This window comes from Oryx dammah, unplaced genomic scaffold (genome assembly GCF_014754425.2).
Source record: "Oryx dammah isolate SB20612 unplaced genomic scaffold, SCBI_Odam_1.1 HiC_scaffold_4, whole genome shotgun sequence".
NCBI lineage: Eukaryota > Metazoa > Chordata > Mammalia > Artiodactyla > Bovidae > Oryx > Oryx dammah.
In genome coordinates, this window is record NW_024070188.1 from 40,202,277 (window position 1) to 40,228,095 (window position 25,819).

The following is a 25,819-nucleotide window of genomic DNA, read 5'->3' on the forward strand; positions in this document are numbered from 1 at the left end:
GTGAGTCTGAGTGAACTCCGGGAGTTGGTGATGGACAGGGAGGCCTGGTGTGCTGCGATTCATGGGGTCGCAATGAGTCGGACATGACTGAGCGACTGAACTGAACTCTGCTGCTATTAAGCCTAAACTTTTTTTAAAAAACAAAAGACTTTATTACTTGGCCGAAGAATGTGCTTCCACTCTTTCATTTAAAATGTTGATGATTACAGAAAACCTCAGTACTTTGTGCTCAACTGCTCATTATTTGTATTTTAAGCCAGAAAAGCTGATACCATCTCTCGGATCAATATAAAGAAACTGTTTACATCTAAGTTGGGTCTTCTTACTCATGCTGTCCCACATTTCCTGAATCAGAACAATTTAGCTTCAAAATAATCTGCCAGATGTCAGAACATTGTTGTCATTTAGTCGCTAAATTGTGTCTGACTCTTTGCAACCCTGTGGACTGCAGCGTACCAGGCTCCTCTGTTCTCTACTATCTCCCAGAGTTTGCTCAAATTCATGTCCACTGAGTCAGTGATGCTATTTAACCATCTAATCCTCTGCCACCCCCTACTCCTTTTGCCCTCAATCTTTCCCAGCATCAAGGTCTTTTCCAATGAGTCAGTTCTTCCCATCAGGTGGCCAAGGTACTGGAGTTTCAACATCAGTCCTTCCAATAAATAGTCTGGATTGATTTCCTTTAGGATTGACTGGTTTGCTCTCCCTCCAGTCCAAGGGACTCTCAAGAGTCTTCTCCAGCACCACAATTCAAAAGTATCAATTCTTCGGCACTCAGCTGTCTTTGTGGTCCAACTCTCATGTCTGTATACAACTAATGGAAAACCATAGCTTTGATTATACAGACTTTTGTCAGCAAAGTGATGTCTTTACTTTTTAATACACTAGGTTTGTTTGTCTAGGTTTGTAACTTTTCTTCCAAGGAGCATCTTTTAATTTCATGGCTGTAGTCACCAGCCACGGTAATTTTGGAGCCTGAGAAAATAAAGGCATGCTTACTGTCCAGTATAGTAATGTTTTCCCCCAGAGCAAAGGACAGTCATGTTTCCTACCCATTTACAAAAGATTCAGGTTCCCCAAGGTCAATGATCCTCTCCTATAATGCAATCCACTATGAGTTTCATGTCCTTATATTATGATAACCTTAGGGCTTCCCAGGTGGCTCAGTGGTAAAGAATCTCTCTGCCAATGCAGGACACATGGGTTCAATCCCTGATCCAGGAAGATCCCACATGCTGCAGAGCAACTAAGTCTGTGTGCCACAACTATTGAGCCTGTGCTCTACAGCCTGGAGGCCACAACTACTGAGGCCATGTGCCTTACAGCTCGAGCTCTGCAACAGAAGAGCCACCGTGGTAAGATGTCTTCACACCACAACTAAGAGCAGACCCCGCTTGCCACAACTAGAGGAAAGTGGGAGCAGCACAAGGACCCAGCATGGCCAAATTAATTAAAAAAAAAAAAACCTTAAAAAAGCATTACAATACACATTAGGTCCAAACAAACACTGTTTGATTCCACCAGTATGAGGTGCCTACAGCAGTCAAATTCATAGATTTAAGGGGTGTACTGGTAGATGCCAGGGTTGGAGGTGGGGGCAAGGGGGATGGGGAGCTGGTGTTTGGTGGGGATGGAGTTTCAGTTTGGAGGGTGACAGGTTGGAGATGTATAATGGTGAGAGTCGCATGGCAATGTGGGTGTGCTGGGTGCCACTGAGCCATACAGCTGAATATGGTTAAAATGGTATGTTTTATGTTATGTGACTTTTACCACAATAAAAAAACATTAAAAAAAAAAAAGAGTTTCATTTCTTCTAGCAGCATCTCTGAACCTGTGATAGACTAACTTGCTGGCTTCCAACTTGGATAAACCACAGATCCTTGATAGTTCTTGAAAGTGGTAGGTTGCAAAAATGGTAACAAATTCTTCTCCTGCCTGCATCCATGTCCTTTAGTATACCCTTGTACACTGATTCAGCTTGGCCATGTGACTTGCTTGATCAATGAGACATCGGTAAGCAGGAAACAAACAGGAGCTTGAAAAGCATCTGTGTGTTGAAGCTAGCCTACTTGCTGGTTTTAGAATTTAGCTGTCATGTGAAAAATCCCAGGCTAGTTTGTTCATGAGAAATACACGCCAAGTGTCCCCCTGAACCCCAGCTGTGACCCTACCCATCACCAGACATGTAAACAAAGCCAACTGAGATCATCCTACCTCCACTCGACTCTTCAGTTAACTGCTGATGTGAGAGTGAATCCAGCAGAGATCTGGGAAGCTGCTAGACCAGAGGAAGGATCCAGTTTCTAAGTTTTGGGGTCTTTTGTTATGCAACACAGGTTAATAAAGATACAGGGTACAAAGAAAAAATGAATTCCAGTGTAATAACTGTATTACAAGTTCTACAGGGTTCAGTCTATGTCTGGTTAAATACTGTATAACTATAGCACTTAGCACAGTGCCTAGGAAAGAGTTAAATACCAGTAGGTCCAAGTTTGTCTTAGTTTTTCCATCTAATAATCAACACACAGGCACTGAAATTTCACCTCACAAGCAGGTCTTGAGATTGAAGGAACTGTGTATGAATCCTGCAGGGCACAGGATTATGTAGAAAAAGTACAACTTGGTACTTAAAGAGACAAACACTCCGATGGATGAAAATTAGCTCTCCTACTTAGTATCTGGCAGTCCCTTGGGCAAGCTATTTAAATATACTGCACTTTAGTTTCTGTATCTGCAGGATGGGAATAAAAAAGCTTTCTTCACAGGCTTTATAACATCAGTATTTTAAAGGAGGCACTCTGTGCAAGACCTGTCAGATTTTGAGGGGCAATGTGGCAAAGAGATAAACTTGGAGTAGCAGCAAACATTGTTAAATGCCAACAATAAGCAAAGTGCTCTTTGGGGCTCACAGGTATGCACTCATTTGCACATTCTCTCTCTTATATACACACATCCACAAAATCGAACCCCAATTAAATTCAAAACACAACCCACAGAGATCGAGGAGGAAAAAAGCTAAGCACCAACAGGGCTACATTATGATCTATAAGAAGACAAAACTCATATTATATAATGTACACAAGTTATACATAACAACCCAAAGTATTTTCTTTCAAAAGCCCTCCAAGTAACATAAGCTTTCTGGGAGACGAATGCCTGATAATGTAAGTATATAAAATATAAATTATATTTATGAAACCAAAAGGGTACTTTACAGATACTGCTTCATTTCTGCAGTTTAGAAATTAAATCCCTACTTTTAACTTTAGATAGATATTTTAAGTTTAATTTAAGATAGATATTTATCCTCTACATCACCAGGTTTCACCATATTTAAACACTTTTTTAAAAAAATCTTTCTTTTATGATTTGGCATCTTTGAAAATTCTCTTTAAATGCTGACCGGCAATTGTGTACAGTTGATATTGTCTTGTAAACATCAAAAAACAAGATTACTATTGAAAATTTCCAAATCAGGGACTTTCCTGGTGGTCCAGTGGTTAAGACTCCATGCTTCCACTTCAAGGGGCATGGGTTTGATTCCTGGTTGGGGAACTAAGATTCCATACACTGTGGCCAAAAAAGAAAAAAAAAATTCCAAATCAAACCAACAAATTGACCCAGGCTGGAGTTGGTTTCTTTATCATTTTGAGACGTTGGAAAAGATTGTATGCTATTATATTTTAAAAATATTACCTACTCACTAGTTAACTGATAAAAGAAAAAAATTAAATAGCAATTAAATAATGTACATTAATAGTTTACTATTTCAAAAAATCTGGTTAATAATTGTCATGATTTTCTTTCTTCTATCCACATTAGGGGTAGTACAGAGTGCTGGTTAAGACTTGGGCATGGATTTCAGTTGTAGATCTGCCACTTTGAACCGTGTGACTTCGAACTCTGCTGCTGCTGCTGCTGCTGCTAAGTGACTTCAGTCGTGTCCGACTCTGGGCAACCCCAGAGACGGCAGCCCACCAGGCTCCCCTGTCCCTGGGATTCTCCAGGCAAGAACACTGGAGTGGGTTGCCATTTCCTTCTCCAATGCATAAAAGTGAAAAGTGAAAGTGAAGTCGCTCAGTCGTGTCCAACTCCTAGCAACCCCATGGACTGCAGCCTACCAGGCTCCTCCGTCCATGGGATTTTCCAGGCAAGAGTACTGGAGTGGGGTGCCATTGCCTTCTCTGACTTAAACTCTGAGTTACCTCAAATTACTTAACCTCTGAGATTCAGTTTCCTTACGTGTAAAATGAGTTTTATAGTATGTGTATGTTTATAAAATGGATTGTTATGAAGATTAAATGATATATGCATTTAAAGTCCTTTGTCTATGAACTGAATCATAAGAAATACTAAATAAATAACATTAAATTTAGCTATAACCATCCCATATATTCACCTTCCAAAATAACAACAAACACATCATCACGTATCATTAGCCACTAGAAGCAAAAATCTAAAGTTCTACTAAACAAGACAATGTATCCTCAGAGAAGCAGGTACCCACATATCAACCATAAATACCCCTTATGGGGCTGATTGCATCTCTGTCCCTGGAACAAAGAGTTGGAAAGCACAAGATGCTTACTCCTTGGAAGGAAAGTTATGACCAACCTAGATAGCATATTCAAAAGCAAAGACATTACTTTGCCAACAAAGGTCTGTCTAGTCAAGGCTATGGTTTCTCCAGTGGTCATGTAAGGATGTGAGAGATGGACTGTGATGAAGGCTGAGCACCGAAGAATTGATGCTTTTGAACTGTGGTGTTGGAAAAGACTCTTGAGAGTCCCTTGGACTGCAAGGAGATCCAACCAGTCCATCCTAAAGGAGATCAGTCCTGAATATTCACTGGAAGGACTGATGCTAAAGATGAAACTCCAATACTCTGGCCGCCTCATGCAAAGAGTTGACTCATTGGAAAAGACTCTGATGTTGGGAGGGAAAGGGGACGACAGAGGATGAGACAGCTGGATGGCATCACCGACTCGATGGACATGAGTTTGGGTGGACTCCGGGAGTTGGTGATGGACAGGGAGGCCTGGCATGCTGCAATTCATGGGGTCGCAAAGAGTTGGACATGACTGAGCGACTGAACTGAACTGAAAACAAGAACATTCATAGAAAATTAAACAGTCAGACACATGACATATACTTAGGGACTTTAAAAAAATACACTGTTTCACAGATTGTCTTTCTGATCCTCAATGCAGAAACACCCTGCCGCCGGCCTGCAGCCCTGCTACGGCACACTACAATGCCACACTTCCTTATGGCGGTAAACTGTTGAACACCCCTCAGCTCAAGATGCAAAGGAGAGGTCTACTCTCCACTGGATGGCCATCCAGGTGTCCAGTCCAAGGAGGATCCCAACAGCATCTCAATCTCAACCTTACCAGGAAAGCCCCCCCCCCAACATTCACAACTCTAGGGACTATTACCTAATTGGCTGATGACTATGTGACAGTTCAGGAAAACTGTCATCCTCTGTTTATTTGCATAATATCCTAAGAGAAACAAATAACAAACTGCCTTGACTTACCCGGAAGTAGTCGCTGCAGGCTGCCAGGACAGCTTTGTGAGCATGGAATTTCTGCTCCTCAGCAATCAGGGTGACATCGCAGAGGATGCCGTCACTTCTCTGCTGATTCAGTGCTGCCAGGACGCTATCGTTGTGAGATTCCGAGTGGCAGAGCCTCTGGCCTGTCAACATTTCTTGAATACTGTAGGGAGAGGGAGCAAGTTAATGTTCTTCCGCTCAGCAGCCCGGCCACCCCACACAGCAACTCAGGGAATGGGGATTCCAGTGCCTGTGATAGTATGGCCGTCCTAGCCCCGCCATCTCTTGCTCCACCAGCCTCTTGCTTTCTTTGTCTCTAATTCTCTCTTTTCCTCACCCCCACAGCAATTCTTCCTTTCCTACTATCCTTCTCTTTCAGAATTTGTGGTTGCTGTGTGTCCATCCGTGTCTGTGTATTGGCCCATGTCTGCAGGCCTGTACACCTCTGCTTCTGGGCCTCTGTCTCCTCAGTACGTGTACATCTGAGCACACATCTCTGGATGTGTATGTACATATGCATGTGACTCCTTCCACTCTGGGACCCCCTTCCTAGTCTCTGGTTCCTTTTCTAGCTTTGTAACACCTGTGTGAGGTTAGCACAAGCTCAGAACCTGATCTCTGGCATGCACTGAGCCAGCACTGAATCCACGGGACCTATATGACTCACCAAAGCCACAGGAAGTCACCATGTCTCCTCACAAGACACAATACTCCATTAATAAATAAGACAAAACCGAGCAAATGTTGGATAGGGTAAAAAAGGGGTGCCTGTGACCACTTCATGTAAAAGGCCATTAATTAAGCCATAGCAGCTTATGATTAAACTTGGGAAATTATGCATCACCAAGAGTACATCAAAAGAAATGCCACTGTAAGGAAAAACTTTAAGGCTGAAAGGAAACTGCATCTGTATTATTAGCCTGTAGTAGCTATGTGTGGTCACTGTCCTAGACTTACGAATGACAGTGCCATCTATTTTCTGCTCTATTTTGCGCGACTGCTAAACTTACTCACTGTGAAACTTTCCTCTTCACTGCCAACCCTAAACTAAAATATTCATTGCATGTCCTTTCAAAACTCCTGGGTGAAACCCCACATCTTCCTAAAAGAGTGTGGAAGTAATGCTAATAAACACCAAATGCAAACTGAATTTGTAGATAGTTATAAACAATTCCAGCTTAGATACATGAAAATTTCCATGGCACCCTAGGAATCTCAGAATCGGCACTGGACTAAGAGGAGATGAGAACAGGAACTCTTAAGCTCTATTTCTGAGTCGAGTAAAGATGCCATAGGAATGAGTGAGATTGTCTCTCCCAATCTGACAACTCCTGTGTCCAGTTTCTTCCTCTGAATGTGAAAGAGCCGTTCAGGGGAACCAAGGCGTCACCACCAGTCTACCCTGCGTGGCTGGTTTATCTGACAGGGCTGTGGTGCCAGTCGGCTGATAAATTATAGTTCAGCATAAATCACTATCTTAGAGGAAACCAAATGCTTCCCATAAAATGCCAGAGTACAGCCGATAAGCTTTATTGGACATTTTTGACTGGGGAGCCTCAGAAATGTCAGAACTACTGAAAGAAAAAAAAATTTGACAGGAGGTGATGATATAGTAAGTTCTCGTGGGAAGGTGGGAGGATTATTTTCAGCTGAAATACAGCAGTGAGTTTTGAAATGGTTACTGTCATCAAATATTCATCTAGCATCTCTAGCTATAGGCAGACTTTTAAAGTCAGTAATTGAAAATCATGCTCGGAAGCATAAATAACTCTTTTACATATTGCTATGCAAAGGCTAGAATGGACTTAATTAGCATAGCTCAAAGAAATGAAGGGGCAGAGTAGTAATAGAAGTATTATATCAGCTAAATAAGCTTTAAGACAGTCTTTGAAAAATCTTTTCTAAAAGGATGACATTTTTATACATTTCACAAGCACAAAGTCCTTACTATGTTCCATGAATTATTCTTAGTGATGTACATTATTAATTCATTTAATCTTCATAACAACACTATGAGGCAGGTAATAATATTTCTTTCACAGATAAGAAACCTGATGGTCCAAGAGCAGGCATTTTGAGAATCTATTACCATGAATATAATAATGCCATTTGTCCTCCTGCTTAAAAAATAAAACAAACGAACAAAAAACCCTGAAACAAAGGCAAAAAATGATCATCTAAGGTCTCAAAAATCTATGCTAGAGGGGGAAAAAAATCACAAAGTCCACATTAATTATATATTTAGATTGTACATAATCTCAAAATCAAAGTATCTTTGAAAATAATACACATTAGCATAATAACATGAGATAGTGATAAGAAATGTCTGAAATCATGCTTCAAAAACATTTATCTTTGCAATAATTAAGTTTGGAGAGAGAAAATAGATTTTAATTATGATAATCTTAGAACATTTATGTGAAACTCTCATAACTTTTCTCCCTTTTAATATACCTTAAATGCCAAATAAATGTATTTTGAAATTTCATTTGTAGTGGAACAGGAGAATATATTAAAATAATTGCCTTATAATGTTTCTTTACTCATTTTCCAAATATAGAGCCACAATTCACATTCTTATTATTATGACTGAATCAGTGTTTGCATTTCAGATATCTATTGACAGAGAATAAATCTTGCCAGGGAAAGAGCAGCTGTAAACTGAAGTTTGGCAAAGAAATAAGGGCTCAGCTCTGAAACAATTGGGATGCTGCACAATTTCACAGGATCATTCAGCTGGGCTTGAAATATTCAAGCTTAAAGAAAACAGCATGCTAAATATTTAAGGCAACACTTGGCACAAGATACCAAATGTTTTGGAACCAATATGTTAGGAATCCTTAAAAGCAGAAACAAATACTCCAACATTTGGCAAGAAAGAAAGGCCTATTAATCAACAAGTCATTGTATTGTATTCTGAAAGGAACTTCCCACTCAACTCTCAAGATGTAAATCTGCAAAAGACCTCAACTCTTTAAGTGTGAAGGCACAAGCAGCCACGGAACACAGCTGCAAGGCCATAGGTCCACAGGATAAAGCCAGTAATCATAAACCAGGGAGGACGTGACTCAAAGACTATTATGCACCATCTCTGAACTAGGGTGGGGAGCAGACATATCCCCGCAAATGGCTTCCTTGGCATCAAACTTCTGCAAATTAGCAAACTACCAACTTAGAGCAGTGCCCTGCCATTCCTTGGGAAACAAGGAAGGAAAAACATATTCCTAAGACTTCCTAAAATACTAAACAAACAAGCAAACAAAACATAAGACAGGAGCCACATTTTCCGAGGGTATACAGGTTTGAAGGTTATCCTAAAATTGCGAAAGGTCTTCCATGGAAGCAATATTGCCACCTTGAAATTCACAAGTGAGTGCAGAGGGTGACCTGTGACCTGGCTTTGGCAAGGCAACCCCAATACCCTTTCCTCTGAGGAACTCCTTAAACCTGCACTGTCCAATATAATAGCCACTAGCTACATGTGGCTACTGAGTAAAACCTGGGCAGTCCAAGTTGAGATGGGCTCTAAATGGAAAATGTACACTGGATGTCAAAGACATAGAATTAAACAAAAGAATGCAAAAATATCTCAACATTTTTATACTGATTACATGTCAAAATGATAACATCTAGGGTATATTGGGTTAAATAAAATATATTGTTAAAATTCTTTGTACTAGTTTCCTTTCACTTTAAAAACAATGTGTCTGCTTGAAAAGATTAAATGATATATATACTTCATGCTATGGTTTTACAGGACAGTCTACAAGTACCCTGGGGATATGCTCCTCATGTCTTTCCACATGAACCATATAAGGGTTTCAGACACCCCATCAGGCTGCTGATGAGTCTGGCTGTTCTTGATTCTCACAGGGCCCAGCTCCTCTCAGGTACAACACAGGAAGCCCCAGACTCCCTGAGCAAGAAATTGCTTTTTAGTGATGCCAGGGAGCAACCATCTGATTGGTCAAATGTAGCATCCAATACCAGGGAGATAAATAAATGAGATCTCAAGGAACAGAACTATTCATGACTTTAAATCCTTAACTTTCATTCTGAAATTGATGATAAAAATTAAAAAATCAAATGCAGAGCATGAAGTTCATAACATGGCACAGCTCACTCACAGGGAAGCACTGCATTATCACAAAGCACTACTTCAAGCTCACAGTGAACATTTTTGATCACAGAAATCTCTGAGTCTCATTTTTATAGCATAAATTTTGACTGAGGTCACTCAGTTTATAATATATAAATTCCAGAATGGTTATCTGGTTTTTAAATATCTGAAATGCAAATTTAAAAATTCAAGTCAGTTTCCATATCAATGTTTACTTAGCATTTAGATATACAAATATATGCAAGTAGTTTTCAAGTAAGGTTACCAATAAGGTGTCACATGCCTGTATATCAAATACAGTCAAGTACTGTAGAGATCCTCATTTCCTAAATAGATTACACCAAAAAGAAAAGGACTGGACAAAAAAAACCTAACAGAACTAGGATTATGCATGATTATCTCAGTTCAGTCTATTGATACACTGTGCCCTAATCACTTCCATTCTACAGTCAAACTATTTTAGTACAAATTAAATACATTAATATTAAAGGACTCTATTTATTTAAGTGGTGCTTAGTTGCTAAGTCATGTCAGACTCTTTGAGACCCCACTGACTGTAACCTGCCAGGCTCTGCTGTCCATGGGATTTCCCAGAATCCCATGAATACTGCAGTGGGCTGCCATTTCTTTCTCCAGGGTATCTTCCTGACCCAAGGATAGAACCCACGTCTCTAGGTATCTTGCATTGGCAGGCAGATTCTTTACCACTAGCACCAACTGGGAAGTGGACAGGCTGTTTAAAAAAAAAAAAAACCACCAAGGAACTTAAATTTATTTTTAATAGAACGCTTTACAATTTGTAAATACTTCTAAATTAATGCTAACAATAGTAAGGGTCAAAATAATAAGCAAAGAAGATGCAATATGCTTAGTAAATGACCAAGAAATAATGAGGACTACGCAGAAAGGAATATATTTATAAATGGATAATCTTATTTCATTCCTTCCTCCCTTTAGTCACTCAAACATTATCTGTGCTATAAAAGATTAAATGATATATACTATCCTGTGCCAGGTATTATACCAGGTTCTGGAGATAAGATGATGAACACTTTAGCAGCCTTCACAGAACCCTCAGTTTTGTGAGGTAGTTAAACTTTAATCAAATAAGCTAGCCTCTCTGATGAAGTAATGCTGGAGCTGCAGGCTGAAGGATGAGAACAAGTTACCATGGCAAAAGGGGAGAGCAGAGTTTTACAGGCAGAGGAACAGCAAGTGCTCTGATCCTTTGGCAGGAGGGAGCAAGGCCCTGACACGGAGTCTATAGAATACACACGGCTGGAACCCTGAGGACAAGCACAGGCCTAGAGCAGGATCTGAAGCTCAAAAGGAGGTCTTGGCTAGAGGTGCAAAACTCATCTGGATGGAGAGAATGACAGAAGCACAGCTGTGTCTCCAGAACACACTTGAGAGACAACAGTCAAAAGCTGCTGAGAAGGTAAGAAAGACAGGATTCAAAACACAGAAGCAGGGCTGGGCTCAGTTGTGAGAAAGGATTCCTTTTTGAGTAACAGGAGGGAAGGAATAAATGAAGCAGAAACACGCATTAAAACCTAGGGCATTTTATTTTTTTGCTTGCTGAATCTAAACATTCAGTGGAACCAACCTCCACTGGACAATGTAGGCATGAAAACACAGATATTTGGGATCATCTGGGTTGGGATTTTGTCAGGCAAATGCAGAGAGCAAGAGAAATTAAGGATTTAAAAGAGCGATAGATTCTAAATGGTTAAGACGGGAAATGAGAGAAGGAAAATATTGATGGATTTGGTGGAGTGACCCGGCCACTAAATGAGATGCTGCAATGAGGTCAAAGTACCACCATGGTGAGGGTAGGTAAATCAGGAAGCTAGAAGGTCCTGGTAAGAATAGAAAGGCGGATGCAGTGGTTTCAGAAATGGAGCAACTTCTGGGGATGCAAGATCCAAGGCGTGACCGCACAAGTAGGTGGCTCAATGAGGGAGAAGGCCACATGCAGGTAGAAGGTCCAAGGCCATCAAGTCAGGCAGATCCTCCATGTGAATACGGAGGGCACCAGAAAGGAGTAAAGGGTTTGTGGTGAGAGGAGACTGTCGGCCCAACGCCAAGTGCACAGTGAATGAGAGGAAGTCACCCTGCTGGCGTGGGGAGGAGGAGAGGATGCAAGAGTTGAACAGCACCACCTTCAGAAGAGCCCATCTTTGTTATCGTTTTCTCAGACAACCAATATAAGGAGTAAAGACTGAGAAGCAAAACTATGCCCTGGGTTGACAACAAGCTCTTTACCCATCCCTAAAATACATGAGAACTGAGAAAATAAGGCCACCACTTGAGAGAGCTACAAAACAAGTGGTGCCCCAGACAAAGACAGGGCCCAGTGAAGGCAGGAGGTGCTCAAAGCTTCAAAGGGTGAGGGAGATGACACAGCGGAGCAAAAACAAGACCCCAGTGCAACAGCTCCACAGGGCACAGGGAAAGTTAGAAAGGGGGGAAAGGAAGGTCTGTGTTGCAGCAGAGGAGGAAAGTCCATCGCAGAGATGATGGTGCTATGGAGGACAGATGGCAGAGGGATCAGAATTTGTCAGAGATGGCAAATTTAAAGCAAAAAATAATTTAGAGAAGAATCCACATGGATCGTGGTAGCCAGAAATAAAGCACCTTGCTTAGTGGTGGCAGACCAATACCATGGTCTCATTCCATGTGCTATATTGGTTGGATGCTAGATCTAGAGCAGGGTTTCTCAACACCAGTGAAACTGACATTCTGACATTTTTTGCTATGGGCATTATCCTGCACACTGTAAGATGTTTAGAAGGATCCCTGGCCTCTACTCACTAGATGCCAATAGCACCTCCAAGCCTGGTGCCAACCAAAAATGATGTCAGAGAGAAGATCTAAATAGATACTTCTTCAAAGAACACATACAGATGGCCAAGAGGCACATGAAAAGATGTTCACTACTGCTAATTATCAGAGAAATGCAAATCAAAACTACAATGAGATATCACCTCACACTAGCCAGAATGACTATCATAAAAAATCCACAAACAAAAAATACTGGAGAGGGTGCGGAGAAAAGGGAACCCTTCTAAAACTGTTGGCATGAATACAAACTGGTACAGAACACAACAGAGCACAGTATGGAAGTTTCCTTAAAAAACTAAAAACAGAGCTACCATATGCCCCTGCAATCCCACTCCTGGGCATGTATCTGGAAAAAAACATGATCAGAAAGGATACATGCACCCCAATGTTCACTGCAGCACAGATTACAACAGCCAAAACATGGAAGCAATCTAAACATCCATCAACAGAGGAATGGATAAAGAAGGAAGGAAAAACATATTCCTAAAGCTTCCTAAAATATTAAACAAACAAGCAAACAAAACATAAGACAGCAGCCACATTTTCCGAGGGTATACAGGTTTGAAGGTCATTCTAAAATTGGGAAAGGTCTTCCATGGAAGCAAAATGGCCACCTTGAAATTTACAAGTGAGAGTAGAGGGTGACCTGGCTTCGGCAAGGCAACCCCAATACCCTTTCCTCTGGGGAACTCAAACCTGCACTGTCCAATATAATAGCCACTAGCTACATGTGGCTACTGAGTAAAACACGGGCAGTCCAAATTGAGATGGGCTCTAAATGGAAAATGTACACTGGATGTCAAAGACACAGTATGAAATAAAAGAATGCAAAAACATCTCATTAATATTTTTATACTGATTACATGTCAAATGATATGTGGTTTTCTGATTATTTATTACATCATATATCTTTATGGATGTATACCATTAGTTTGAGGGAGGTTAGCATCCTAAATAAAGAAAAGATAAAAAGGATAAAAAAGATAAAAAGTATTCTTTGAAATACTTAACCATTAAACATATCTAAGTTTGGGCAGGAACTACATCTTAATGGTTAGCCCTTGTGCTACCAAACTAAATTCACACACACTCACACACAGACTGGCTTGCTATAATTCCTTCAATACTTGTTGAGTCCCTCCCCTGTGCTCGGTCCTAGACATTGCAGTAGGAGGATTTCAAGTCACACAAGGCTCACTACCCCAAGCCAAGATGTATTCTACAGTGCCCACCTGAGGAAGCGTTCAGACGGCATGCTCCAGCTGGGTTCCTCAGGGTCTCAGCCTCAGAAGGTCGCAGAGGAGTCGGCAAGCATTCCAGCTAAATGAAAAAACAAGAAAGAAAAGCACAGTGACTTAAATGCAAAAAAAAGAAAAAAGAAAAAAACAAACATACTCTGGGTCTTCATGATGCTAATACTTTAGAATCTTGAAGAATTTTATAGACAAGATACAACAATCTGACTGAATGCTCTTATGATAGGCAACGTTTCAGAATGCTTGTAAGTTTTAAAGTTTTTTCACCTTATTAGAATTTCAGGGACTAAAAATTAAAATTTGAGAACCAAAAATAGCTAAAGGTTACATTAAAAATTAAAACAGATGGCCAGAGGGAAAAATTAAGATTTGAAAAAATAGTTACGATTTATGTCAGAGAACATTTTACCTACGTTCTCTTCTAGGAGCTTTATGGTATCATGTATTATACTTAGGGGCTTCCCTGGTGGTTCAAATGGTAAGGAATCTGCCTGCAGTGCAGGAGACCCAGGTTTAATCCCTGGGCTGGGAAGACCCCCTGGAGAAGGAAAAGGCAACCCACTCCAGTAGTCTTGCCTGGAGAATTCCATGGACACAGTCTTTAAACCCATCCTGAGTTTCTTTTTGTTTATGGTGTGAGGGAGTGTTTTAACTTCACTGATATACATGTGGCAGTCCAGCTTTCCAAACAACACCCACTATAGAAATAAAAGCAAAAACAAACATATAAGACCTAATCAAACAATCTTTTGCACAGCAAACGAAACCATAAACAAAATGAAAAGACAACCTTCAGACTAAAAGAAAATATTAATATTTGCAAACAATGTGACAAGGGCTTAATTTCCAAAATACATGAACCGTTCATACAGTTCAATATCAAAAAGACAAACAACCAATCCAAAATGGGCAGAAGCTGCCAGTTTTTCAAAGAAGATACACAGATGGCCAACAGAGACCTGAGACATGCTCAACAGTGCTAATTATTAGAGTAATGCAAACCCAAACTACAATGCGGCACCTCACACCTCACACCTGTCAGAAGGGATGCCATCAAAAGGTCTACAAATAATATATGCTAGAGAGAGTGTGGAGAAAAGAGAACACTTCTAGACCATTGGTGGGGATGTAAATTGGTGCAGCCACTATGCAAAACAGTATGGCGATTCCTTAAAATACTAAAACTTTAATTCAAAAACATACAGGTACCCCAATGTTCATAGCAGCACTACTTATAACAGTTAAGATATGAAAGCAACTTGAGGGTCCATCAACACATGAATGGATAAATGAGATGTAGTGTGTGTGTGTATGTATATATGTGTGTGTGTGTGTGTATATGTATATAAAAGAATATTACTCAGCCATAAAAAAGAAAAACATTTTGTCATTTGCAGCATCATGGACGGACTTTGAGATCACCATACTAAGTAAAGTCAGAGAAAGACAAATATTCTATGATATCACTTATAAGTAGAATCTAAAAAAGTAATATGCATGAATTTATTTACAAAATAGAAACAGGTTCACACAGACACAGAAAACAAGCTTATGATTACTAAAGTGGAAGTGGGGATAAATTAGGAGCATGGAATTAACAGATATATACAACTATATACAAAATAGATAAACAATAATTTACAATATAGAACAAAGAATTATATTCAGTATCTTACTTATAACTCAGAAAAAGAAAATATAAAAAAACATATTTACATATATAAACACTGAATCCATGACTATGTTTTACAACTCTCATTAGAAGGTCTAGCTACCATTTTCTAATACACTCAAGTATCAAAATTAATTCCAGTTTGAATCATCTTTAACAGGCTCTCTTCTAAGTTTCATTTTGAAAAGCAAAAACAGTATAAAAACACATGAAAGAAACACGTAAAGCTGTGCCTATTTCTGCTAATTTTATAAAAGAGAGACCTATGATTTCCAATCTAAAATATAGTATTTGTTACACCATATCCAAACCTTCAAACTATACTAATTCACATAAATATATCAGAATTTGCTGAGGATTCATTTCACTGTTGTCGAACATCAGATTGTTTTAAACATTTCATACATTCATACTTACTTCTTGCTTTTTTAATTACTGAAAATAGTATATCTATACTTTTCTTTTATTTCTAAGTTTTGACAAATCTAAAAATGAGCATCATTTTCAATTATTTCACTACAACTGAGCAATAAAGAGGATCAGAATAATTCACGACACGTTGTTTAACTAGCTTAAAGACTTTCCTAGCAACCTATCACTGCTACATATTCCTTTCATAAACTAGGTTATAAACTCCAAGTTCTTATTGCCTAACACAAAAACTACACAGATGGACACTTTAAGATGGCATAAGAATGTTTATTATTATTAGAGAGACATGAAAAAACCTTAATCTTTCTGAAATTCTAATACTTTAAAAAGCTCCCAATAACTAGGTGAATATAGAACAATAATCCTAAAAATTACTATAATCCAAAATTAAAGGACACACTTTATTGTATTTTTCAGACATTCCAAATACAGCAATTAAAAATCTCAAGATAACTTCCTTTATTGTTTGGAGACCAACTCACTAAATTAGTTCTCTTCAGAAATTATCTTATTACAATCTGTTCCATTCTACAATGTGAACACCATTTTAAAGGCTGGGAGTTAAAATGAGTTAAAGGATGAATCAATCCCTGAAAATTACTGTTATTTATTATTCACTAATATTTTTTATTTTTACTACATATAGTTTATAGTATCATTAGATTGCATATGATAATTTATCTTTAATTCTGATTATTTCATAAATTGGTATATTTTTAATACCAGTAAATTAGTATATTTTAATACCAGTACACCATCACATGGTGTGCAATAAATGATATTAGATATCCCTTTAGTTTGAAAGGTAAACATTCAAGGTACCCCACTGGTATACTTTCCTGCATGGAACATCATTTCTGAAGGTAACAAGGATGCTTGCCCTTTCAGAAGGTGAAAACATCTAAGCTCTCCCTCCAAACAAAAAAGACATGGAGATGACTTAATTCTAACAGGAAAGGTCCAACAAGTGACTAGAGCAGTTTACCAACTGAATAGAAGTTTAGGCCAAAGAACACAACTGTCCCGTTCCTACAAAACCCTACAACTCTTTTAATCTATAGAAGAAAATCATTCAGGCTTTATTCCTGAGATCATAATGGTAAAGCCTCTCTATTAAATATCTGCTATTCTGTTTTAACTTAAAATTATAAATAATAATCACTTTATCTACTCATTCAGTTCAGTTGCTCAGTCATATCCAACTCTGCAACCCCATGGACTGCAGCACGCCAGGCTTCCCTGTCCATCACCAACTCCCAGAGCTTACTCAAACTAATATCCATTGAGTCAATGATGCCATCGAACCATCTCATCCTCTGTCATCCCCTTCTCCTCCCACCTTCAATCTTTCCCAGCATCAGGGAAAGTTTGTTGATCAAGATCACCCCCAAGAAAAAGAAATGCAAAAAGGCAAAATGGTTGTATAGCTGAAAAAGAAGAGAAGCGAAAAGCAAAGGAGAAAAGGAAAGATATACCCATTTGAATGCAGAGTTCCAAAGAATAGCAAGGAGAGATAAGAAAGCCTTCCTCAGCGATCAATGCAAAGAAATAGAGGAAAACAACAGAATGGGAAAGACTAGAGGTCTCTTCAAGAAAATCAGAGATACCAAGGGAACATCTCATGCAAAGATGGGCTCAATAAAGGACAGAAATGAAATGGACCTAACAGAAGCAGAAGATATTAAGAAGTGGCAACAATACACAGAACTATACAGAAAAGATCTTCATGACCCAGATAACCACAATGGTGTGATCACTCACCTAGAGCCAGACATCCTGGAATGTGAAGTCAAGTGGGCCTTAGGAAGCATCACTATGAACAAAGCTAGTGGAGGTGATGGAATTCCAGTTGTGCTGTTTCAAATCCTACAAGATGATGCTGTGAAAGTGCTGCACTCAATATGCCAGCAAATTTGAAAAACTCAGCAGTGGCCACAGGACTGGAAAAGGTCAGTTTTCATTCCAATCACAAAGAAAGGCAATGCCAAAGAATGTTCAAACTTTACCTACTACCACAGCCAAATGCTTTATTTGATTGCTCTTACAATAAGAGGTACTTCATATGCATGATCTCATTTAATACTCATAATAACCTAATGTGGATGATATCATTTTCATTTTACTGATAAAAGAACCCAGAGATATAAGTAATTCACAAAAGGCACAGGACTAGAAATTGGTAGTCTCAGGGATCAAAACTGTTTGACTCCAAAGTTTGTACTCTTAATTATTCTGCTCTAATTCCAAGTTTTATAATAAAGCATAAAACTACAACTTTTGAAGTCACACTAAAATCAAAATATATAGATTATATGAAAATTAAAGAAGAAATAGAGTCAGTAAGATCTCAATGCATGAAACGTGAACTTCCTGATGTTCAAGCTGGTTTTAGAAAAGGCAGAGGAACCGGAGATCAAATTGACAACATCCGCTGGATCATCGAAAAACCAAGAGAGTTCCAGAAAAACATCTATTTCTGCTTTATTGACTATGCCAAAGCCTTTGACTGTGTGGATCACAAAGTGTGGAAAATTCTGAAAGAGATGGGAATACCAGACCACCTGACCTGCCTCTTGAGAAACTTCTATCTATGCAGGTCAGGAAGCAGCAGTTAGAACTAGACATGGAACAACAGACTGGTTCCAAATAGAAAAAGGAGTACGTCAAGGCTGTATATTGTCACCCTGCTTATTTAACTTATATGCAGAGTACATCATGAGAAACGCTGGACTGGAAGAAGCACAAGCTGGAATCAAGATTGCTGGGAGAAATATCAATAACCTCAGATATGCAGAGGACATCACCCTTATGGCAGAGACTGAAGAGGAGCTAAAAAGCCTCTTGATGAAAGTGAAAGAGGAGAGTGAAACAGTTGGCTTAAAGCTCAACATTCAGAAAACGAAGATCATGGCATCCGGTCCCATCACTTCATGGGAAATAGATGGGGAAACAGTGGAAACAGTGGCAGACTTTATTTTGGGGGGCTCCAAAATCACTGCAAATGGTGACTGCAGCCATGAAATTAAAAGACGCTTACTCCTTGGAAGAAAAGTTATGACCAACCTAGATAGCATATTCAAAAGCACAGACATTAATTTGCCGACTAAGGTCTGTCTAGTCAAGGCTATGGTTTTTCCAGTAGTCATATATGGATGTGAGTTGGACTGTGAAGAAGGCTGAGCGCTGAAGAATTGATGCTTTTGAACTGTGGTGTTGGAGAAGACTCTTGAGAGTCCCTTGGACTGCAAGGAGATCCAACCAGTCCATTCTGAAAGAGATCAACCCTGGGATTTCTTTGGAATGAATGGTGCTGAAGCTGAAACTCCAGTACTTTGGCCACCTCATGCGAAGAGTTGACTCATTGGAAAAGACTTTGATGCTGGGAGGGAATTGGGGCAGGAGAAGGGACGACAGAGGATGAGATGGCTGGATGGCATCACAGACTCGATGAACGCGAGTCTGAGTGAACTCTGGGAGTTGGTAATGGACAGGGAGGCCTGGCGTGCTGCGTTTCATGGGGTCACAAAGAGTCGGACACCACTGAGCGACTGAACTGAACTGAACAATATATGCCATAAATAGGTGTATAATGATCTGCTGCTGCTGGTACTAAGTCGCTTCAGTCGTGTCCAACTCTGTGCAACTCCACAGACAGCAGCACATCAGGCTCCTCTGTCCCTGGGATTCTCCAGGCAAGAACACTGGAGTGGGCTGCCATTTCCTTCTCCAATGCATGCAAGTGAAAAGTGAAAGTGAAGTTGCTCAGTTGTGTCGGACTCTTTGCAACCCCATGGACTGCAGCCTACCAGGCTCCTCCATCCATGGGATTTTCCAGGCAAGAGTACTGGAGTGGGGTGCCATCGCCTTCTCTGTATTATGATCTACTGAGTATTTATTATCCTATGAGAGAGGGAAAAACATCAAGAGACAAAAAGTTAAATAAATATCTTTTCATAGCTGGATTTCACTAAAGGTTACCAGGACACAAAGCTAGTATAAATTGACCCAGCACAATAATTCCAGATAAACAGATACTCATAATAGGGAGAAAGCAAATCCCTTACGGGACACATCAAATCATCAGTTGTTTTGAATAGGGTGATAGGAAACCACATGTATCTAGTTAGGAAAAGAGAGCCAGTATCCATGGAATCTATGAAAGTTCATGCAGTAGAGCTTCTAGGTCTTCTATACTATTCTATCCCATGTTTTACATATTTGAAAGCAGCTTCAGCAATACATGAACCATGAACCTCCAGATGTTCAAGCTGGATTTAGAAAAGGCAGAGGAACCAGAGATTAAATTGCCAACATCTGCTAGATCATCAAAAAAGCAAGAGAGTTCCAGAAAAACATCTATTTCTGCCAAAGCATTTGACTGTGTAGATCACAATAAACTGTGGAAAATTCTGAAACAGATGGGAATACCAGACCACCTGAGAAACCTCTATGCAGGTCAGGAAGCAGCAGTTAGAACTAGACATGGAACAACAGACTGGTTCCACATTGGGAAAGGAGTATGTCAAGGCTGTATATTGTCACCCTGCTTATTTAACTTATATGCAGAGTACATCATGAGAAACGCTGGACTGGAAGAAACAAGCTGGAATCAAGAATGCCAGGAGAAATATCAATAACCTCAGATATGCAAATAACACCACCCTTATGGCAGAAAGGGAAGAGGAACTAAAGAGCTTCTTGAAGAAAGTAAAAGAGGAGAGTGAAAAAGTTGGCCTAAAGCTCAACATTCAGAAAACGAAGATCATGGCATCTGGTCCCATCACTTCATGGGAAATAGATGGGGAAACAGCAGAAACAGTGTCAGACTTTATTTTGGGGGGCTCCAAAATCACCGCAGATGATGATTGCAACCATGAAATTAAAAGATGCTTACTTCTTGGAAGGAAAATTATGACCAACCTAGATAACATATTCAAAAGCAGAGACATTACTTTGCTGACAAAGGTCCGTCTAGTCAAGGCTATGGTTTTTCCAGTGGTCATGTATGGATGTGAGAGTTGGACTGTGAAGAAAGCTGAGCGCCAAAGAATTGATGCTTTTGAACTGTGGTGTTAGAGAAGACTCTTGAGAGTCCCTTGGACTGCAAGAAGATCCAACCAGTCCATAGAGGAGATCAGTCCTGGGTGTTCATTGGAGGGACTGATGCTAAAGCTGAAACTCCAATATTTTGGCCACCTCATGCGAAGAGTTGACTCACTGGAAAAGACCCTGATGCTGGGAGGGATTGGGGGCAGGAGGAGAAGGCGATGACAGAGGATGAGATGGCTGGATGGCATCACTGACTTGATGGACATGAGTTAAGTAACCTCCAGGAGTTGGTGATGGACAGGGAGGCCTGGCGTGCTGCGGTTCACGGGGTCGCAAAGAGTTGGACACGACTGAGTGACTGAACTGAAGTATGGTATCAGAGAAGGCAATGGCACCCCACTCCAGTACTCTTGCCTGGAAAATCCCATGGACAGAGGAGCCTGGTAGGCTGCAATCCATGGTGTCGCAAAGAGTCGGACACGACTGAGCGACTTCACTTTCACTTTTCACTTGCATGCATTGGAGAAGGAAATGGAGACCCACTCCAGTGTTCTTGCCTGGAGAATCCCAGGGACGGGGGAGCCTGGTGGGTTGCCGTCTATGGGGTCACACAGAGTCGGACACGACTGAAGTGGCTTAGCAGCAGCAACAGCAGCAGTATGGTATAGCATCTATCATGCAGCTCCACTCATCCACACTGAGCTATTCCCTCCCTTCAGGATACTGGTACCAACCATCTTCTCTGCCTAGAACTTCCCATGTCCTTTTTACCTAGTTAGGTCCTATTCATCTTGCAAGTCCCAAGGTCACCTCCTCTGGGAACCCCTCCCTAAAACTCCCCAAGGTCCCAGTTCCTTACTCTTCTATGAGCTCCAGTAACACCTATACATCCAAACACACAGCATAATTAGCACTCTATATAATTACTTGTTTGGGAAAGGGGGGGGTTAGAAGATATTGGCTTAGCCTCGTTTCTACCCACCCCAAGACAGTGACCTCTTTAAGGAGAATGAGCCATCTTGAAGTAGCCATAGTTTTGTCTATTGTCCCAGTGTAATTACTAATTGTACCCCTATTTATTCTCTGTGGCTTTCCACTTTTGATCATAAAAATTTGATCATCCTGTCTATATAGGCAGGATCCATATCTATCTTGCTCACTATCTTGAATGCCCTGGGCCTACCATTATTCTCACAATATCTCTCAAAGTAGAAAAAGTAAAAGTATAATGTATCCCTGTTTTAGAATGAAGAACATGCGATCATAAGGCCAGCTTATCTGCATGTATTAACTCACAATGTTTTAGGGAATATTATCAAAATGTTGTTGTTAAGTTACTCACTTATGTCTGACTCTTCTGCAACCCCACGGACTGTAGCCCACCAGGCCCCTCACGGTATTTCCCAGGCAAGAATACTGGACTGGGTTGCCATTTCCCTCTCCAGGAGATCTTCCCAGATCAGGGATTGAATCCAGATCTCCTGCACTGGCAGGTGGATTCCTTACCACTGAACCACCTGTGAAGCCCATACTAACAAAATGCATGCCCTAAAAGGAAATGCTGCACTGAATAATAAAAATTCCTCTAATGAGAACAGGATGAATATGCAGTCACCCTCATGAATATAGCTGGAGACCTCATGAACCAAAATAAAATATAACACTTAAGTCAGTTCTTCCAGTCACATTAACACACCCCTTTCCAGTTCTTTAATTTTTAGCTCCATCACTCCTCTGTGAATAGAAACATAAAATGCTTAGATCAGTTACACAGTCTTGTCAAAATAACCTACCCTGCAATTATAACATCCTAATGTGCTTTTTAAAAATGTTGCCATGAAAACTTTTTCATTAAAGAATTTCTTATAGTTCTCAGACCACTGAAAATTAGACCAACTATTTGCATCTCTGTAGATGGTAAAATGTAGATCTTGAATATATAAAAATATTTGCATGACAAAAATATTATTGTATGGAAAAAATAATATGCTACATTTATATAATTATTTTATTTCACTAAAAAATCTGTATGAAAGTTATTATTCAGACAATGAATGAACATTCTACTTATTAATGACTGCCTTCTAACAAATAGAAAATATTCAGTTCACAGTACTCTAACATACAATCTAGATGTAATCCAAACTCCATTTTCCAACAGAAAAAGTTTTACCATTAAATTTTAAAACATGGACTCTTCATTCATTCAAGCATCTACTAAAGGCTTAATATATTTCCAGTAATCACTGAACAAGATGTTATGACAGACACAAAAGAATTAAAAATGGTCTCTGTCCTTCAAATAATTTATAACCTTCAAGTAAGGGATAACATCCACATAGAATGCGAAGTAGCTTCAGTCATGTCCAACTCTTTGTGACCCCATGGACTGTAGGCCACTAGGCTCCTCTGTTCATGAGAGTCTCCAGACAAGAATATCGGAGTGGGTCGCCAAGTCCTCCTCCAGGGGATCTTCCTGACCCAGGGATCGAATCTGTGTCTCTTATGTCTCCTGCATTCGCAGGAGGGTTCTTCACCACTAGTGCCAAAGCATAATATCCACATTAACATCACACTAATAGTACAAGACATTCTGCATTTTCTTCAGCTGGGAGATTCACAATTTCCTCTCATTTTACAATTTCTAAAATTGAAGCTGTACTTTAAATTGATCACTAATGTACTGAAAAGCTGATATGTATCTCACATGTGCAAAAAGCATTAAAACTGGTGAAGCACCACAGTTCAAGTACTTAAAAAAAGAGGCTAGGATTACATGCATATTACATATAGTTCTTACACTGACCTAGCATTATAAGAATTATGGACCCATTTTTTCCAAAGAAAAAGCAGAGGCCCAGCAAGCTAAAATGCTTGAGGTTTTTTTTTTTTTTTTTTTAAAAAAAACTGGGAACTGGTAAAGCTGAGACTCAAATCCATCTGTTACATTCTGCTGCACCATATCGCCCTACCAAAGGCAAGCTGGATGTTGGTTAGACTAGTGGAGGAAGGTAAGTGGAGGAGCACTGAAAAATGCAGAGAGAGAGGAGGAGGTTTTCCAGATGAAAAGTACAACACACTGAAATGTAAGGAGTCTTCTAAGTTATACTCTTGCAAAATAAGAACTCTGTACCAGCTGAAGATGCAATGTAGACATGTGTTCAATCCGCCATCTTTAATAGGAAGCCCTTTTGGTAAGTCCTATTTTATGCCCACTTTCCTAATTAGGAAATCAGGGTTTAGAGAAATTAAGTAACTTCAGGAAGGTTACACAACCAGTATGGGAGCTAGGGTGAAAACCCAGGTAGGCAGTCTACATCCTAGGAGTAGCGCTCTGTCACTCAGTAATGCCCGAATCTTTGCGGCCCACCAGGGTCCTCTGCCCATGGAATTTTCCAGGCAAGAATACTGGAGTGGGTTGCCATTTCCTATTCTAGGGGCTCCTCCTGACCCAGGGATCGAACTGTACTGGCAGGCAGATTCTTTATCACTAGCACCAGCTGGGAAGCAGTCTATAACCAGACCCACTCTTTTTTAATCAGTAAGCTATCCTGCATCTCCAGCTGTATAGGCTTCTTATTTTACAAAAGTATAACAGAAGCCCCCATATTTTTGAGTGTGTTGCACTTCTCATCTCATAATAAACATGCTAATTCTCTCAGACACAATATTTGGTTTTCCATGAAAACAGAGATCTGACCAGGCTTTAATAACAAAGAATTTACTATAACTATTCACTAAGCATCTTCTCTCTCACTCATTCAACATTTAAACTGCTTTCACCATATGCCAGGACGGCATGTAAAAGAGTAAGATTACAATGACTTTGTAAAACGTCTTTTTTTTTCCTAACATGACAAGTGATAAAAGCTACTGCTTTTTAAAGCATAATTTTCTTTTACAAAAGAGATGTAAAGTAGAAGAGAGGACGTGGGCATGAGATTAAGTTCCTTCAGCTGAGTTGAGCTGCACCTTAACTGGTATCTTTATGAATTACAGGGGTAGGGACAATGTCCCACTGATCTCTGTGTAAGAAGGAACTTTGTTCCCAGAAGACTTGGTATAAAATGAATTGTTTATAAAATAGTTATTGTTCCAGAAGTAATGCAGTTTTATCACAAATGCAGAACTTCTAAACATCTCCAAAAACACTTTTCTCTGTCACTAAAAAGGCACTACAAGTCTTTTACAGAATATGCACATAATCTTAACCAAGATATCAAAACCAAAAAGAAATCCAAATTTCATTTAAAAATTGTTACTTTCAAACTTTGGGGCAACACTGAACAAAACGATGTGATGTGACAGTTGACACATGTCTGCTGAGTGGTCAGGGAGACCTCTGAAGAAATGAAGTTCATCTAAAATGTCACTAATGACAAAAGAATATGAAAGGATATTCCAAAGTCAGACAAGAAAGTTTTCTGCATTCTGTTGTGTGACTTGAGACATGTTTTGAATTGCTCCATGATTTTCTGGCATGAGTCAGAAGAGGAGGAGGAGAGTGGAGTCTGTTTTCTTGGCTCAGTCAATAGGCTTGGGTGGGCTCAACAAGTGGGAGGACAAATCTCAGAGAGAAGTGTGGGGGAGGTCAGGGAAGGGGGGGGAAGGCTGTCAAATCCATCATGTTTGGTATTTCACAATGACTGAAGTAGAATGCTTTCTTTATCAATCCTAATTTTCCCAATGTGCCAAGTCTAAGATCACACAGTTTTCAAGTGTATTTTCTAATGAAGACATTATTGCCCTTTGGTGATATTCTACCTCTTACAGGATATACAGTATATAGTGCTATATGCTATAAGTAAAATAAAATCACCATTTTTATTCATGAAGAAAACACACCATTATTGTATCCTATGGTTTCAATAATTCTGCATAAGAGAAAA

At 39.7% G+C, this 25,819-nt stretch overlaps 1 protein-coding gene across 2 annotated transcripts in view; it reads right to left on the reverse strand.

Moving 5' to 3' along the window:
* The window catches only part of KLHL32 (kelch like family member 32), a 230,930-nt gene that overhangs the window by 178,862 nt on the left and 26,249 nt on the right, over positions 1-25,819 (reverse strand). For both annotated transcript variants that reach the window (XM_040239146.1, XM_040239145.1), the window contains exons 2-3: positions 13,754-13,841; positions 5,540-5,720 (exon numbers count right to left, since the gene is read on the reverse strand). In XM_040239146.1, the coding sequence (XP_040095080.1) occupies positions 5,540-5,720; positions 13,754-13,776 (204 nt within the window). In that variant the 5' untranslated portion in view covers positions 13,777-13,841. The remainder of the gene's footprint in view (positions 1-5,539; positions 5,721-13,753; positions 13,842-25,819) is intronic.